The sequence below is a fragment of the Lissotriton vulgaris genome, chromosome 2_1, assembly GCF_964263255.1.
Source record: "Lissotriton vulgaris chromosome 2_1, aLisVul1.2, whole genome shotgun sequence".
NCBI lineage: Eukaryota > Metazoa > Chordata > Amphibia > Caudata > Salamandridae > Lissotriton > Lissotriton vulgaris.
The window spans coordinates 1642298496-1642317381 of record NC_141687.1 but is presented as its reverse complement, the minus strand read 5'-3'; the positions used below and the strand labels follow the sequence as shown (position 1 = coordinate 1642317381).

The 18886-nt window shown below is 42.9% G+C and overlaps 1 protein-coding gene across 11 annotated transcripts in view; it reads left to right on the top strand.

Annotated features, from left to right (window-relative positions):
• Positions 1-18886, top strand: part of LOC147732987 (protein 4.1-like) — a 586946-nt gene that overhangs the window by 488841 nt on the left and 79219 nt on the right. For all 11 annotated transcript variants that reach the window (XM_086957538.1, XM_086957536.1, XM_086957532.1 and 8 more), the window contains one exon: positions 13229-13336. In XM_086957538.1, the coding sequence (XP_086813664.1) occupies positions 13229-13327 (99 nt within the window). In that variant the 3' untranslated portion in view covers positions 13328-13336. The remainder of the gene's footprint in view (positions 1-13228; positions 13337-18886) is intronic.

Genomic DNA, 18886 nt, shown 5'->3' with positions numbered 1-18886 from the left:
GATTCTGCAGGCGATCAGAGACTCATGTCTGGCAATCCAACACCAGATTGGCACACTTTCTACTAGCCTCACTCGTCTGCGTGCAGACCATGGTACACTTTCAGATACTGTCAAAGACCACACTCAAACGCTAACTGATCTTGTACCTAAAAAAAAAAGAACATTCTGACCAGTTGTCGCAACTGATAAAGCCATTGACTACCCTGCTGGACAGAGTGGAATATTTGGAAGGGAGGGCACGACGTAACAATGTCCGCCTTATTGGTCTATTGATCCGAAGGTACTAATGCAACCCAATTTGTTGAGCAGTGGCTCAGGGAACAGGTGGCCCCGGGGGGGCTCTCCACCTTCTTCTGCTTGGAGCATGCACATCCTATCCCTACAGGTAGGCCAGTTGCAGGTAGGCCACCCAGGCTACTTATAGCCCGTATTCTCAATTACAGAGATCACGATCTTCTGCTACAAGGAGCACGGGAAAAAGCCCCAATACAGTTCGAAAATACCCGAATCTCCCTTTATCCAGACTATACAATGCAGGTGCAAAGTCAGAGAGCCTCTTACCAGCCACTAAAGAGGAAGCTTCAAGTCCTCAATTTGAAATACGCTTTGTTGTTCCCAGCATGCCTAAAAATCATTCACAACCAGAAAACCCATTTTTTGACTGCCCTGAAGGGGCGAATGATTGGCTTGAAAACAATCTACCCTCCCAATCCTTGGACAATATTGGACAACGGGTGTGGGGTATGCAGATGCAGTCCAATAGGCTCCGACCCCTCTCAATAGAACTTTGCGACCGCTGTCTACTAAAAAGAAAACAACACCTGAGCAGGCCGTGCTGGAGCAGGAATCGGCACTGGTGGTGTCCGCCTCCATGCGGGACCCCACACAAGTCTCCTCCCCGGAACAATCTGATGACGATGCAGTGCTGTCGGACTCTGGAAGTATTGACATTGTTTTCTCAAACACCCTGCAGATAGTCAAAGACTTATTTGGCTGACATCGTGACCTGATCTCTGTGGTTCTCCTGTAATTACAGACCAGATCTGATTTGCTGAGGGACAGTAAGGCATTGCCAATATCTGTATAACATGTGATTTCTTTCTTTGTTTTTCCTTCCCAGATTTCAGAATAATAAAAAATTCGATATAGTCCCAGCAGGAGTGTAGCTTTGTTTAGATCTATATAGAGATGCCTGGTGTGGGGCCCGCCCTCTATGCAGTTACTGCATGGAGTAACCATTTGGACGTAGTGAATGTTAGTATATGTTTGGACCAGCATAGTTCGATTGCTCGCCCTAGTATTGGGGGTTGTATTTTTTGGTGAAGTTTTCAGTTCCTGATCCACATTACACTTTTTACTGTACTATATTCAATGCGTCTCCCCAGGGTGCCCTTTTCTTCATGGGTGTTGACATATGGCTGTCTTAGCTAAATATAAAATATTAACATAGAAGGTGAGGGGTTTGGGATCAGTTCATAAGCGACACCGAATCCACGCCCAGCTGAACAGGCGTAAGGTCCATATAGCTCTTATTCAAGAAACACATAGGACAGATTCGGAAGCCGCCAAACTGCAGAGAAAATGGAAAGGACAACTCTATAACACATTCTATTCTGCCTTTGCCAGGGGTTCACTCATTTGGGTCCGGAGCGGTGTACCCTTTGTGCTGTTGGAACAGAGTATAGACACGGCAGGGCACTATGTCCTCATGCGGGATAAACTTGACGGTGTCCTGATTGTCATTGGTAGTGTTTATGCCACAAATTATGAACAGAATACTTATCTCACCAGTCTTAACATGGTTTTAATGGATTGGGTAGTGCACCCCTGGCTTATTGGCGGGGACTTTAATTCTGTCTTGGATGTGCATCTGGACCGCTCTCATCCCCCGGTCCAAGGTGCAGTGACTACCAAGACTGCAGATTTTGTACACGCTTGGGCTATGGGATGGAAGATCAGTGATGTGTGGCGGATACACCATCCCGATAGTCTGGAATATTCATTCTACTCCCCTCCACATCAGCTACACACGGGGATAGACCGAATCTTTTGCACAATGTCCTTGTCACCCCAAGTAGTTGAATCCACATACCGCGGGAAAACATGATCCGATCACAATCCACTTTAAGTGCTACTTGAATGGGGAAGGAATCCTGCCCCGGTCCTGACATGACGATTATGGCCACTCTCACTTGAAGACGAGGTATTCCGTAGTACCTTAGGTACCGCCATTACTAATTATTTCACAGAGAATGCTGGTTCGGCATCCTCATGCTTAGTTGAGTGGGACTTGTTTAAATCAGTGATCGGGGGGACAGCTATAGGGGCTACTATTGGGACTCAACAGGAACTGCACCAGAACCTAATTTCGGTGGAAGACTCATTGAATACATTTGAAAATTAGGCCATCATTGACCCCTCTCGGCAGGCACAGCTTACAGGAAGCCAGAATTCAACATGCGAGCTACTTGAACGACTCCGCTTAATAGACTACAGTACATACACACAATATAGTCATAAGGAGGCAGACAAATCAGGGACCATTCTGGCTTGTCTCATTTGAGACGATCCTCCCCGGGTTCCTATAACGGAAGTATCCCTCCCAGACGGCTCTACATTTCCACCCAAGCTGATAACAACGCTGCGTTCTATACTTATTACAAGACCCTATACACTGCTCCGACTGTTATGCCCCATGATCTTCTAACATCTTTCCTGGACGACCTCACATTCCCTACACTGTCAACAGATGCACAGTCGGACCTGGAGGCCCCTATTAACAAGGCTGACATACTAGGAGCCCTTAAAGACCTCCCTAGAAACAAGACCCCGGGTCTGGATTGATAGCCGGCGGAGTTTTACTTAACCTATGCCGAGCAACTGGCTCCACAACTAGAGAACCTTTATAAGAAGGCACTAGATAAGCGCACGCTCCCCACTACAACTATGCAGGCCCTGGTTGTTTCCCTTTCCAAACCAAATAGGGATCCCCGTGACATATCAGGCTACCGTCCTCTCCATGTTATCTACTGAGTGTAAAATACTCAACAAAATATTAGCTCAGCGTCTGCTCCCTTATCTCCCAAAACGTATTAATATTGACCGGTGTGGCTTCGTACCAGGCCACAGCACATCCCTCAATATCAGACGCCTTCATTATCTTATGGAAACTGCAGCAGCCCTCTCAGACTCTGCTGGGTGCATCTTTCTTTAGGTGCAACAGGCATTCAACACACTTGAATGGACATACATGCTGCGTTCTCTTAAAAAATGTTGGCATCCCAAAGGGCTACATGCAATGGGTCGAACTATTGCACACCTCCCCCATGGCTCGAGCCCGGATGGACTTATACATAACGGCTGCATACTCTGTGGCCAGGGGTACCCAGCAGGGCTGTCCTTTTTTGCCAATACTGTTTGTCTTGGCGCTGGAACCCCTACTCCTCAAGCTTTGAAGGATGCCATGGACTTGGGGATACCAACGACTACCGTGACATATGTAGCATCTGCTTATGCCGATTACATTATTCTTTACTTAAAGGACCTCACTGCAAGCCTAGAACCCATTCTGTCTATATTTAAATGCTTTGGGCAGATATCGGGCCTGGTCATTATCGCCAAAATGTCTCATGCCTTCTTTATGCGACATAGGGACGCTCCGGACCCAATGGCTTTCGGAGAACTACTACTGACGACCGCCTCAGACACTTTTAAATACTTGGGTATACAAATCTAAAGGACTCTCCAGGACTTATTTTATGGCAATCTACAGAGGGCAATACGGTCCCTCCGGAAGCAGGTCTCTTTTTGGACCTCCTTGTCTGTGATGGGCAGAATAGCCATCTCAAAAATGGTGATGCTCCCCCACCTCCTCTATTTTTTCGCCAACATACCGGTTATAATCCTGTCTCTAATTTTTAAGACATTAGACACTCTACTGTTGGACCTTGTCTGCGGAAAGGGATGTAGGAGAGTGGGCCTGGCAAAACTACAGCTCCGATCTGAGGAGGGCAGTCTAGGAGCACCGGACTTTCATGCATATTGTATGGCCAATCATCTACAATGGCGGTTCTATTGGCTAGCGGGCAGACACACCCAAGAAATTGGGTATACTGCCCTGCTGCTAATTTGGCGACACTTGCCTTGTCTTGCTGCTGCTCCCGAGTGCCCAGGAACTCCATTGCCGGTACTGCCGGTTGGGACCACACTACCCGGCAGTACCCGCTCGCGCACGCCGCCAGCGCATTGAGAAAGCGACTGGAGGCACTCATTAGGAATGCAGGGCCCCCGCGCCGGGCAAAGCCCTGGCCAAGAGCGGGCCCGTCGGAGACCGGACGAGGCCGGGCCGGGCCCTCCCTCTAAATCCGCCAATCCAGCTAGAGAAAGTGCCACGATTCAGGATTCTCTCAGGTGCAGCTGCGGAGCCAGTCTGTTTTTATCTAGAGTGGCGTGATTAAAGACAGCACCTGGGTGTGACCTGCAACAGGAAGGACTCTAGTGGAGGTACTGGCAGTTTTGGAACTCACCCGGTATCGGCTCAGTGTGAATCTTAGGCTCTATCTTGACATTCTAGGATCTGCTCCTGGTAGTGGATGAATAAATTATAATCCCTGAAGAACTGACTTTTATGGTGTAGCTAGTATGTACTCTCGCTAGTTATAGACATTGGAGAATTTTAATGTGCTTGACTGTTTTAAAGAAGTGCTGGTTGTTAAATAATTTGTTTATAGTAAAAATGTTAGTCCGGTGGAATTTCTTAATATGTTGATTTTATTGTAATTGTTATTGCTAAACTGCAGGGAGCATTTACTGAAAGTTAGTTAACTGGTTAAGAATGGGTAGGCGTAAAATTATTCCAGGAAAAAGCGTGGTAGGAACGCTAGATATCTTCTTAAGAAGGGCTGAATCAGTTGTCAATAATGAAATTCTGATGACAGAACGTAGGTTATCCTTGGAGCCTCTTGTAGCTCCAGGTAGGCTCTCTCTTACCCCCTCGTTTCCCGCAGTCTCACCGACCATAAATCAGGCTTTACAGCATGATCAGTTAAGCCAATTCTCTGTTGGAACATCTTTATCACCAAATATTCCTCTTTCACCCGTGCTTGTAGAACAGGAATTTAGTCCAAACAAAACTAAAGTGAGAACCAGAAGGCAGAAAGCTACGAGGAAAACTAATCGCCCAAATAATTTGCCTGAGGTAGTGAGGCAAACTCGGGGTGTTTCGAAAACAAAGAAATCTGTGACAAAACCGACAAAGAGAACGAAGGATGTAGACCTTTCATTAGGTATTAGTCTTGAGGGTAATACTTCTATTATACATCAAGAAAAGGTAGGACCAGCATCGGGAATCAGATTAGAGGGTGATTTCTGGGGAAGTTAGAATCTATGTTACATATAATAATAGAGCCCATCATGCAGAAAATAAACTGTGTTGAGAACAGGCTGTGTAGTCTAGAGAAGATGGTGGTATCTGCCACCCCCCCCCCCCCCCAATGAAATCGAGGGCAATCTCGAACATGCCTACAGCTTTAGCTTTTACGGAAGGGGGAAGAGCAGGACAAGACAGGGATGGAGGACATTTTGATGCTAGGCCATCTACTACTAGTAGGGCTACAGCAGTGAATGGCCCTACTAACCTCAAGTCCCTTAGTACTAACCCTGTAGTTTCTAGACAGCTTCCATCTACAACAACACGGCCCGCTACCATGCAGAGAGATCAGATACAAGAAGATAAGTCTCTACATGTGGCAACCCTCCCTACTATCGACCTTCCAACAGAATCATCCCCGTCTGTAGTGATTCTGGGAAATGTCCCTGCTTTACCATCGGGGAAGAGGGAAGATTATGACCAGCTCCTGAATAAAATTTACCACTGGTTTACACAAAATACCACGATTGGCCCGCGTATACTTAATAACATACTTATGGCACGGAGGGTTAATTGGATAGGGGGCTTACGTAAACAAGGGATGGGTGACTGTATTATTATAAACTTTGATAATCCCATTATAGCCAGTAGGCTACTTGCCAGGGATTTCAGTTTGACCCCCCTGGTGGGCTCTGCCATCAAGATACTACCCCTGGGCTTTTTCTATAGGCCGCCCATTAGTAGGGATGAGACAATGGTTATTAGGAAGGAATCAATAGTAAGGGGTAGCCTTGTAAGACCATATCCCACTTTCCACTCTATTCCCCAGGCTTACCCACTGATACCTGTAGATAGGCCGTTTGATACTAATCGTAGTATAGTTCTACAGAACTGGTTTGATGCTCTGTCCAGCATGGAAGAATGTGATTGACTGGTGGGTCATAACTTAATAGGGCCCAAGCAGGTGGTATCGACCCTGGATCAAGGGGGTGTAACCTTAAGATCATCATGGGAGCCCCCTAATAACTTCCTATTGTGGAATATAGCGGGGTTAGCAGCAAAACTACAGGATCCTAGATGGGTAGCTTTCATTAAACAATTTCAGGTAATCTGCCTTCAGGAAACGTGGTCGCTAGATGATGATCTACTCCTGGACGGTTATAAAGCCTTCGTTGTTCCAGCTAGACCGTCCAGGAGTGGGAGACAGAGAGGCGGATTGGCTTCATACATTTCTGTGGCTATTAATTGTAAATTACAGTTGATGCCTATCTCTCATCCTGATATTCAGGTGATAATGGCCAGTAAAGGAGGTATGAGTTCGGGAATTGTGGTAATTTTTATAATTCTTTCTTGCCCTTAACAGAGTGCAGTAACCTATCTGCACTGGGAGATGCTATAAAACAATCACTGAGTGCCAGTTTTCACAGTCTCCTGGTAGCCGGTGATTTTAATGTACACCCATGTGGTGAGCCGCTCATGGCTTGTATGTCGGAATTAGGTTGCCCACGAATACACAGGTTTCACTTTGAGCCTTCTGCTCAAGGTGCGATGTTAAATGATCTGATCAATGAATTAGATCTGATGGCTACATTGTCTTTAACAGCCCCTCGCACTAATTTCACTATGCCCACATTTAAGGGCCAGGGGAAAGGATCTTTTATAGATTATATCTTAATTTCGTCCTCATTACGGTCATTTGTGAAGAATTTTAAAGTCTCAGGGAGTGAATTTAGTTACCATAATCCCCTAACGCTGTATATGTCAGGCTTACTGGCAGAAAAGGGTGCGGAGGAAGTGAATAAGGGCCTACTACACCCAGTTGATGGTAGGCGTAGAATAAAATGGTCTCAAGTAACTCCAGAAATATTTTATAATGAGGTTAAATTAGTATGTAGCAATGAACTGTCCCTCTGTTTAGAGGAGCGATCTACACCAATAGAGATCTTAAATGCTTATAATATCATTTCACAGAAGGTGTCCATGCTTCAATCTACCCCAGTGAAAGGAAACGTTCGGTCGGGACCTAGATGGTTTGACCCCCACTCTCCAAAGCGGCAAAAAGGTTAAGGGAGGCCTTGTAAAAAAAAAAGAAATCAAACTGACGTTTTAAATTGTCGTATGGGGTATAAGGCGGCCCTCACCACTCGAATGGAAGCACTAAAAGATGAAGCATGGAGGGATTTGCTAGAATCTAGCACCCTTCGAAATAGTTCAACGTTTTGGGGCATTATGTTTACTCAGGAAGGGGGGGCCTTGATTCCTATATAACTGAGGAGGAGTGGGTAACACGCTTTGAATCTATGTTTGATATCAGGAATGGGCATAGTGATAGGGAGCTCCGTGACATGCATGAGGCAGTAATACAATTTGAGATGGGCGAAATTCTGGAAGGTATAATGGGATTAATGGTGGGTAAAGCACCTGGGCCGGATGGGATCCCCCCAGATCTTTTTAAGTCAGATCCTTCCTTTTGGGCCCCAATATTAGAACATGTATTCAATGCGGCAGCACAGTATGGCTGTCCTGAGTCATGGGCAACATCTACAATAGTTCCTGTTTTTAAAAAAGGTGACAGAAATAGTACACTGTGTTATAGACCTATTTCTTTAATTGATTCTGTGGTAAAGGTGGTAGGGCGGGTCCTTCTTCAGAGACTGACATAGTGGGCTGAGGAACATATGATTTTGTAGATAGTTCAATACGGCTTTGTGCTTGGTCGGTCTACTATAGCTCAATGTCTTAATTTATTCTTGATATTGAGCTAGTACACCGTTGCACGGTCTGGGACCATCCATCTGGCCTTCATGGATCTGTCATCGGCTTTCGACTGTGTTAACAGGAGGATGCTATGGCAGTCCATGAGGGCTATGGGAGTGGATAATGGTATTGTTAACTTCCTGGAGGACATGCACAAGTCCACCAAAGCCAATGTTAGGTTTTCTCAGGGTTTGCGGGTCACTAGGGATTTTAACATCAAAAAGGGAGTCCGGCAAGGCTGTATACTGGCCCCCTTTTTATTTAACTTTTATATTAACGACCTGGATAATGTTTTAAGGGCTACTGGTGCAGATTACCCGAGTGTAGGACGGCGCAGGATTCCTGTCCTGTTATATGCGGACGATGCCGTCCTTATATCCAGGACTGAAAAAGGGCTACAAACACTTTTATCTGCTTTTGCAAGTTTTATGTTAGACAGGGATCTGATGATTAATAATTCTAAATTGTATATTATGCAGGTGGGGCAGAGGGTTGAGAAAGGAAATCAAAAAGGGGGATGAGAGGTGGTGCTATGTGGCACCGAGGTGGGCACGTCCACGGAGGCCACGGACGGAGGAGGAAGCACAACGATGCTGGGGGTTGATTGGACCCCTATTATACCCTTCGATCTAGCGCTGGCCCATGAGGCACTGTTCCTCATCGTAATGAGCATACTACATGAGTATTTTACTTCATAGCTAGGGATGTGTGTCTAGTAATATAAAGTATATATACATACACATTGATCCCTTTATTTTCACTTTTTTGTAAAAAAAAAAGCCCCACTGTGGCGACACACTAGTGAGTGACAGGGGGATCTTTCACCCCGGTCCTGACGAAGGGGCATGTCGCCCCGAAACATGTCGACCCACACAGGAAAGTAAGCTCATAACCCCGCTTACTCTTTCCGACACCACATTTTTTAACAATACCAGCCAGTGCTTATTAAATAGTTTTTTGTATCACTAGGCCAGGTATTTTTTAACATCACTTGTCTATCACCCCTGACCCCACTGACACTCACTCCATTCACTCACATAGCACCCACAATTTAGAAAGGTGCTCCAGCGTACTCGCTTGTCGCAGCACTGCCCCGTCCGGCAGCCGGGCGGGAAGACCCCGATGATGAAGCATGACACCAAGGGCCCTTTTGGTGTGTGACGGGTATTTTAACCACATGTGTGTATTCCAAGGTCATCAAGATACGCACTAACCTCTTTGTTTGAGGTGGACCTTTTTGATTACAGTTGCAGAGGGTTGAGAAGCATTATCAATTTCGAGTGGGAGATTCAAAGATTCCATGTGCCAACGTGTTCTCTTATCTAGGGGTTCTTTTTGATGACAAGATGACCTGGGAGACCTCTATTGCAGAAAACAAAAGGGAACATGGTGAGGGCGAATTCGGCAATCTTCAATTTCGTGTCTAAAATAGGGAAGAAGCCTACTGGGGCTATGTTGCAAGTGTATAAGGCAAAAAGTTTGTCCATAGCCTCGTATGGCAGCGAATTATGGGGTTATAATGCTGGACAGACCCTTCAAATATCGGAAAATTACTTTTTGAAGCGTTTATTTTGTGTTCCTCGGGGTACTTCTAATATGGTGGCTCATGAGGAATTAGGGGTCCCTTACTTAAATCATGTACTATCTCTGCGACCCCTTACCTGCTGGTTAAATAGTTGGCTGAATATAGATATCCCTCTTACCCATTTGATTCTAAGAGATTGTATGGCCCTTGACAACTCAGCGCGTATCCCGTGGCTGAGCTATGTGAAGAAAAGTCTAGAAAGGTTGGGTCGGGGGGGATCTATTTATTAGTCCTGACTACATTGTAAAGAAGGATGTGAAAGCAATTAAGGTAGCCTTTTTGTTAGAAAGGAATATGGAAAGGGATGCCAAGGAGGTTGAGAAATCTAGTGTGCGTACATATATTATGCTTAAAACAATCCCTAGCACAGAGCAATCCCTTATGGGGTCCCTGTTTACGCTTGACAAATTTTTGTTAACCAGGTTTCGGTTGAATCTCTTACACCTCCTACTTGTCAGACCCAAATGTTTTACTAGAGGCATGGTGGCAACTCCCTGCGGCTGCGACGATCAGTCTCCGCAGCATATGCTGCATTTTATGTTTTTATGTAATTTTTATGCTTTCCCTTGAAAACAATTCCTGGTCCCAATTTTAAAAAGAATGAATTTTAACCAGGCTCGGCCCGCAATGATGTATTTGCAATTATTGAAAGGTGACTGTTTACCTTTTATATTGGGTTTTTTAAAAGCTTGTGTTAATTACAGGAACTATATGGATCCATAATGTATGATTTCCTTAGGCCTTTTAAAAAAAAATATTTATTGCTTTCTATTGTAATTATGGCGCTCTTCTTTTGATCAAGCATGGATTGTTTTAAATTTTATTCCTGTTGTGCAACTTTTATGGTTTTTATTATAAAACCGAATAAAGTTTATGAATACGAATACGGGTATACTGCCAGACTTCTCGGTCAGGGTACTCTTCACGCTTTACTTATACCACAGGCTAGAATCCCACCCACGGCTCCCCCGTTGCTTAGGACAAATTTGATGTACTGGAAGATGACTGTTCTGCATACAAAGAAAGCTCTCCCAATATTCCCTTCCTTGGGTTCCCTGTCGCACACATTAATTTAAAAAAAGATCGTGTCACCCTGGGAACGGGAGGGGGTGTCCACTGTTGGGGCACTGTTCATAGAGGGTACACTAGTCGACCACAGCAATTTCACCCGAGCTCAGGGGGTCCCCTCAACACTGTTTCTTCTTCAAGCTACCATCATCCATTATATCAAACGTCATTGGTCCCCCGATGGGATAGAAACCCCCAAAGCATGAACTTGTATATGCTACACATCTGATGGGTACTGGTCTTCATCTCACCCGGTGGCTCTAGAGACGGATTCGCATACACTCAGGAACGTCACTGACTCCACATCGGACTAAATGTCACTGGGTTTGGGGAGGGAGCTAACAGACAGAGAATGGACATCTATACAAGAATTTCCCAAGAAAGTCTCCCGCAATGCTAACTTTAAATACATACAATACATGATTCTACACAGGGCCTATCTTACCCCACATCGTTTGAATTATATCTACCTGGACGCTCAGCTTTCTTGCCCCAGGTGTCGGGAAGTGGAATCAGACCTGCTTCACATTATGTGGCATTGCCCCCGCTTGCGAACTTACTGGCAAACAATTGGTTATAGAATCCAGGAGGTCACTGGTGCAGCTGACTGGTTGGCTGCAGATAGCTGTCTACTAGGCCTGCATAAACTCCCCAAAAACCAGAAAGTTCAGTATAAATTTGCAGATCTGGCTGTACTTGCGGCGAAACTGCCCATCACCATGAGATGGAAATCTGCCCATCCCCCTACAGCAATGGCTTGGCAGACGGAAATGATCAGGGGGGGCACTGCAGAGAGCGCAATCATTAGGCAGGAAGAATTCTGAGGCCACCACAAGACTCCTATTTCCATGGAATGAGACCAAATGTTACAAACATTTAAAGCCCTTGACTCGCTTACCCCTCCTGTGTCCCCATCAAGACCCATGTCATTTATGGCTCCCATATCTCCTACAGTCAATCTGCCCGAAGTTGAGTAACATCATGCTACGGTCTTTTGTTATTCCCTAGGGATGTATGTATCTGTATGTAATATTGCATAAGTTTTGTATATTCTTACAGCCAAACCAGTGAATGCAATTTTCTTTTGAGATACAATACGTAGCGCGGACCAGAGGACTAGGGGAGAGGGGGGTAACTTGGATTGTTTTTTCTTCATCTCTTTTTATTCACTTTATTTGATGCACTGTTTAGCTCACCAGAAAAGTGTGAGTTCTCTCTACTGCCTGGATAGCCGAGTAGGCGAACCGCTCTGCACATTTCCGATCCTTGAAGGATTTTGATGTCCTTTTATCAATGGCTGTATCATATATCTAATGAGTGTGTATTATTGTATATGGAAACACAATAAAAATTGTTTTTTTTAAAAAAATGTGGTCTTTCCTGATAGTTATTTTTCTCATTTGGGTTGTTAACTAAAATGAGATCATATCAAATCAGCTTCTTTTTTTTGGAATCTCTCTTCAGCAATGTAATTTATCACTCTTTACCTGGAAAAGAATACGTTAAGCAAATGAATTAGGACCACAGACCTCCCAAGATATGTCTAACAGTGAAGCTAAATTATTAGACCACACATTTTGGTTAATAAAGGAGCAATCTTGGAGTGCAGGAAAGCACTCCTATTTGTACAAGTAAAATATAATAAAAATGCATTCTATTTGTTTAAAACAGTGTGTATATTGTGAAATTGGCTTACCTCTACCCCCTCCCAAAGACAGCAGTTATACCTTGTGTATACCACCCTTGTAAACACCCTCCACTCTCTATTCTTTAATATAACCCAATATTTGGCATCCTGTCACGCTCCCACATCACTTAAGTAAAATCACCTCAAGGTCCCCTGCCACCCTCCCGCCACTCTGTAACTTCCGTCCTCCTCCCTGGCTAAAGCCTTGCTCTCTGCTGTAGTAGAGCAGCGCACTGCCGATGCACCGACAGGCTCTATTAAAGAGCACCTGTCAGTGCTTCCTATAGTCCTCTGTTAGCTCGGTCTGCTTGAACTGGCTAAATGGATTTTCTTCACTCTCTCAGGTTTTCGGAATCCCAAGATTGACTATAGTCTGCTGAGGCAGAAGACAGTCGCCCTCCTTTATGTTGCTTCGGTTTCTTGGCGAGGCAAAGATCAGAGTGGATGCACGTGCTTCCCTTTTATGACATAGTAACAGTGGGAAAAAGCTTTGTTTTCCACTGTTGTAACATTATAACAGTGACTACCCAGGTTATTAATCTAGTAGTCATGCTAGTGGCTCTGTATCAGAGCAATACTTAACTGTTGTTTATTGGACTGGCATGCTGTGTAAAGGTTTTTTCTGAACAATTAATAGAATGCATTTCATTTTGAAATTAGAGTATCATTCCTAATTATAGCAAGGAGAAATGTTTGCTACCTATACCTAGTGTTATTCATTGAGAAGAGTGAGGCATTGACTTGCTTGTGTTTCTTTTCTAAGGTTCTGGTTCAGGCTATTAAGGAAGCAAAGGAGCAGCACCCAGACATGTCGGTGACAAAAGTAGTTGTCCATCAGGAAACTGAGATTGCAGAAGAGTAGCAGTGCACGGTAATACTAGTATAGATCATGGATCAAACAGTGCAGTCTCTTATATCATTTTAAATCAGTGTCTTAACATTATGCATCGGTAATAAAAATAATCAAGTCAGTATTTGTCATTAACTTGCTATTCTTGTAAACTGTTTTTTGGGGCAGTAATTCCACTACTATTCTGTGGTGAAGTTGATCTGTGAATGCTCTTCATATCTGTAGTCACGGATCAAAATTTGAAAAGTAAACAAATCACATTAGACAAGGCAGCATTTTCCCCTTCCTTCTGTCCAGTTTGGGATGTGCAGATTTTCAGACGATCCGTGAATCGGAACGATCAGACTGGCTGGAAGTACCTGAAAATGTTTGTTATGCCAGGCGTGATAGTAAATAAGGCGCTGAAGAGTGCATTCTGAAACTAAGGTATGTAAAGTAGATGGGGTAAGGGCGAGCATCCCCTATTCCAGAGAGGATTTGGAATGATCCTAGGGAGCCTGGTTTTGTCCCCAAAAATAAGATAAAAGATCTCTATTTTCCCTGCTGGTTGTTTGAATAAACCGTATTTCAACACGTTGTGAGGAGATCTATGGATTTTTATGGGGGGGAACACGACACCGAAACCGTGAATGGATTATTTTCCGGCACCTCACTGGGTGAAGTGGCCGGGGAAGAGTGAAAACACATATATTACCTACTGGCGGTCGCCAGTAGGTATATATAGTTAGGATTTTTTCTCTATGGGATTTTTGAAAATTCTATGTCTAATAACTTTGGCGTTTGTGGACGGAATTGGCTGAAAGTTTCAGGAAAATGGAACATTTTGTTTCTGAGCAGCCCCTGAAAATTTGGGGGGGTTTCATCAAGGGGGGGCCGAGAAAAAAGGGGGGTCCCAAAACACGTTTTTCCCATGTTAATTTCCATAGGGCGGTTGGCCTCACTTTTAGCTCGAACGGCTGAATGGATTTGCACGAAACTTGGCAAAATTGTAGGGACTGTTAGCCCGATGTGCCTTTGCTAGGTCTCAATATATGTGCTCCAGCGGATTTTGAGTAATTTAGGTTCAAAACAAGATATATATCTGGGCGGAGCCTAACCACACATCTGATCTGATTGGCTGTCAGCACTTCATCCAAGAAGTGTTGGCAGCCATCTTGGGACCAATATACATGATAGCACCTCATTAAAAAGCATTGTAGTTAATAGAGGGTTTTAGGACTTTAGTTACATTATAAATCATTTGTTGATGGTACCATACTCGTTTTAGGAATTGTGGTGGGTTCTAAGGTGATTTTACCATGTGAAAAAACCTTCTGCTGTGATATCATGAATATTGTTTGAAAGAAAACTAATATCTCATGATTTTCCCACAGTGGTTTGGAAGGGGATCTATAAGCTAAACTGAAAGCATATTTTCTGTAAATTCACATTATCTTTCTCAGTCATGTGAAAATGAAGTCTGACATTCTCAGTAAAACATGTACATCCAACAAGGACAGAGACTGTCAGTTGATTCCTTTGTGTTCTACTGCAGCCTCCTAGAGTGTTCTAAAGAACAACTAGAGCGCTAACAGTCCTACTTATTACAAAGGTATGGCACACCTGAAGCCATCTTCATTGGAATAAAGTGGTAACTCTTAAAACATTTAATTTAAAAAGAAACAACATGAGGGGGTATATTTTGCCATAGAAAGTATGATTAGTGCTGCAGAATGAAAAATTAGGGCACATTTTGAGTGACTTCTCAAATCCTTTTCTATTTCATTAAAACATTCTGACATGCAGTCTCCCAAAATGGCCACCAGAGACAAAAGAGCCCAAATGTAGCCCAAATATCACCCAGATGTAGCCCAAGTATAGCCCAATGACAGAATGTCCCAGAGTGTTCTAAAGAACAACTAGAGCGCTAACAGTCCTACTTATTACAAAGGTATGGCACACCTGAAGCCATCTTGATTGGAATAAAGTGGTAACTCTTAAAACATTTAATTTAAAAAGAAACAACATGAGGGGGTATATTTTGCCATAGAAAGTATGATTAGTGCTGCAGAATGAAAAATTAGGGCACATTTTGAGTGACTTCTCAAATCCTTTTCTATTTCATTAAAACATTCTGACATGCAGTCTCCCAAAATGGCCACCAGAGACAAAAGAGCCCAAATGTAGCCCAAATATCACCCAGATGTAGCCCAAGTATAGCCCAATGACAGAATGTCCCAGAGTGTTCTAAAGAACAACTAGAGCGCTAACAGTCCTACTTATTACAAAGGTATAGCACACCTGGAGCCATCGTGATGGGAATAAAGTGGTAACTCTTAAGACATTTAATTTAAAAAGGAACAAAATGAGGGGGTATATTATGCAATAGAAGGTATTATTAGTGCTGCAGAAAGAAAAATTAGGGCACATTTTGAGTGACTTTTCAAATCCTCTTCTATTTCATTAAAAATTCTGACATGCAGTCTCCCAAAATGGCCACCAGAGACAAAAGAGCCCAAATGTAGCCCAAATATCACCCAGATGTAGCCCAAGTATAGCCCAATGACAGAATGTCCCAGAGTGTTCTAAAGAACAACTAGAGCGCTAACAGTCCTACTTATTACAAAGGTATGGCACACCTGAAGCCATCTTGATTGGAATAAAGTGGTAACTCTTAAAACATTTAATTTAAAAAGGAACAAAATGAGGGGGTATATTTTGCCATATGAATTATGATTAGTGCTGCAAAAAGAAAAATTAGGGCACATTTTGAGTGACTTCTCAAACCCTCTTCAATTTCATTAAAAAATTCTGACATAGTCTCCCAAGATGGCCACCAGAGACAAAAGAGCCTAAATGTAGCCCAAATATCATTCAGATGTACCCCAAGTATAGCCCAATGACAGAATGTCCCAGAGTGTTCTAAAGAACAACTAGAGCGCTAACGGTCTTACTTATGACAAAAGTATGGCACACCAGAAGCCATCTGGATTGGAATGAAGTGGTAAGTCTGAAAACACTCAATTTAAAAAGGAACAACATGAGGGGGTTAATTTTGCCATAGAAAGTATGATTAGTGCTTCAGAAAGAAAAATTAGGGATCATTTTGAGTGACTTCTCAAATCCTCTTCTATTTCATTAAAAAAATTCTGACATGCAGACTGAAACATGCACTTTGAATACCAGCAGCAGACGTCCCTGGTGAGCAGTAGCTTTACTACAGTGATCTAATGTGCAACTAGAGTGCTAACATTCAGAATTTATGGCAAATGTGTGACACATCTGAATGCCTTCTTGATGGAACCAAAGTAAACAAGCATTGAAAATGCAATAGATCTCGCCCTCGTTTAAGTTAAAGCCATTCTGTTTGTAATGAGGTGGCTTTTTAGCTTTGCTTTTATTAGTGTTTTTTCAACTTTCATGTAAATAACGCACCGTTTTCACCAAATCGACTTTGCCCAAGCACACCCTTCCCTTCGGCCAACAAATCCCAAAAATTCGGCACACCTGCCGATCCACTCTCCCTACAGCTCACCAAAGCCCCGTCCCTCTAGCGCAACTGGAACACCCCAAATTCACCTTCTCCATGCGCACCAAAAACTCCCATTGAATAACATGGCAATTCGCTACTCCGCACAAAAATTGCTCTTTAAAGCACTTCCACGGCTCCGATCCGCTTCAAACTTGGCTGGACACTAGTTCCAGCGATTCCCTAACATCTCTCCAAAAATCAGCCCAATCCATCCACTGGAACGGGGACGAATTTCAACCCGAATACGCGCCCCCCCGCAAAGACAAAAAAAGCCATAAAACGGCCAAATCTCGACCAAAAACCGCCAAAATCCCTCAAAACCTTGCCAACACCAATACGCACGAAACTGAACCGGCCCCTCAGCCCTAGGCTCCGGGAACCCTACTTAATTGACCCAAAAGCCCTAAAAAAGCAACATAATACACACGAAAACGCCCTAACAACCCTAAAATGCATATAAGTATATGTATGCATGCATTTATGTTTGTATTTATATAGATATACAGATGATATATGTTTATATATGTATGTATATATATATATTCACTGAAAAAACCATAGGCTATAGACCATATATAGTTAGGAATTAGCATTTACAAAACCTTGAAAATTCACTGAAAAAACCATAGGTTATAGACCATATATAGTTAGGAATTAGCATTTACAAAACCTTGAAAATTCACTGAAAAACCATAGGTTATAGACCATATATAGTTAGGAATTCGCATTTACAAAACCTTATTTTACTCACACAAAACCATTGAAATTCCATATATAGTTAGTTGCACTAACTATATGTCGCGCACCCGCAATCCACTGCTGATGATGTCACATATTACATCATTCATGACATGGTCAGTGACATCACTGATGACATCACTGATGACATCTCAAATGACATCACTGATGACATCACTGATGACAACACCCAGTGACTGTATGTTTCTGTAAAGTTAAAATATGTCTTACATATTGAAGAATGAGTGGATGTATAAGTGTCTGGATGATGGATTTAGTAGGTGCATGACTGACTGTATGAGTGAGTGATTAAATGTGTCTCACTGAGTGCATGGGTTAGTGACTAAACTGTCTTAATTTGTTGTTCTGTAAACTGTTGCATGTGTTGATAAGTAGCTATATGAGTAACTATATGGGTTATTGATTGGTTGCCCAAGTATTTGTATGGGAGACTGAGTGTGTGTGTGGGTGGCTGGGAGGTGTATGACTCTGTGCATAGATGTGTGAGCAGTTGATTCACTAGATGTATGGTTTCAAAAGTGCATGTGGAAACAGCTGTATGGGCGGTTGACTGTGTGCATGAGTGTATTGGTGAGTGAATGGATATCTCAGTGCTACATGTCAAAGTAAGTACATATGTAAAACACAGTACATGTGAGAGTTGACATATATAAATAACTGTGCATAAGAGCCAGTGAATGTGTGAGTGGCTGTATGGATCATTGTGAACTTGTATCAGGGATTTTTATAAGAGAGTAAATATGTGTTAGTATATGTTTGAATAAGTAAAGTTTGTATAACTGTATAGTTGAGGAAATGGAGGTGTGATTGATTCTTTGCATGACTGACTAGGTGTGTGAGTAACTCCATGGATGAGTGACAGTCTGTGAGTGTCTGTTTACACTGATTGTATCTAAGGTTATATTAGAGTCTGAAGAGGTTCATCGTATTATCACATGAATGATATCATCAGTGATGTGATCAGTAATGTCAAATGAGATGTCATCAGTGATGTCATCAGTGATGTCATTTGAGATGTCATCAGTGATGTCATTTGAGATGTCATCAGTGATGTCATCAGTGATGTCACTGACCATGTCATGAATGATGTAATATGTGACATCATCAGCAGTGGATTGCGGGTGCGCGATATATAGTTAGTGCAACTAACTATATATGGAATTTCAATGGTTTTGTGTGAGTAAAATAAGGTTTTGTAAATGCGAATTCCTAACTATATATGGTCTATAACCTATGGTTTTTCAGTGAATATATATATATATATATATATATATATATATATATATATATATATATATATA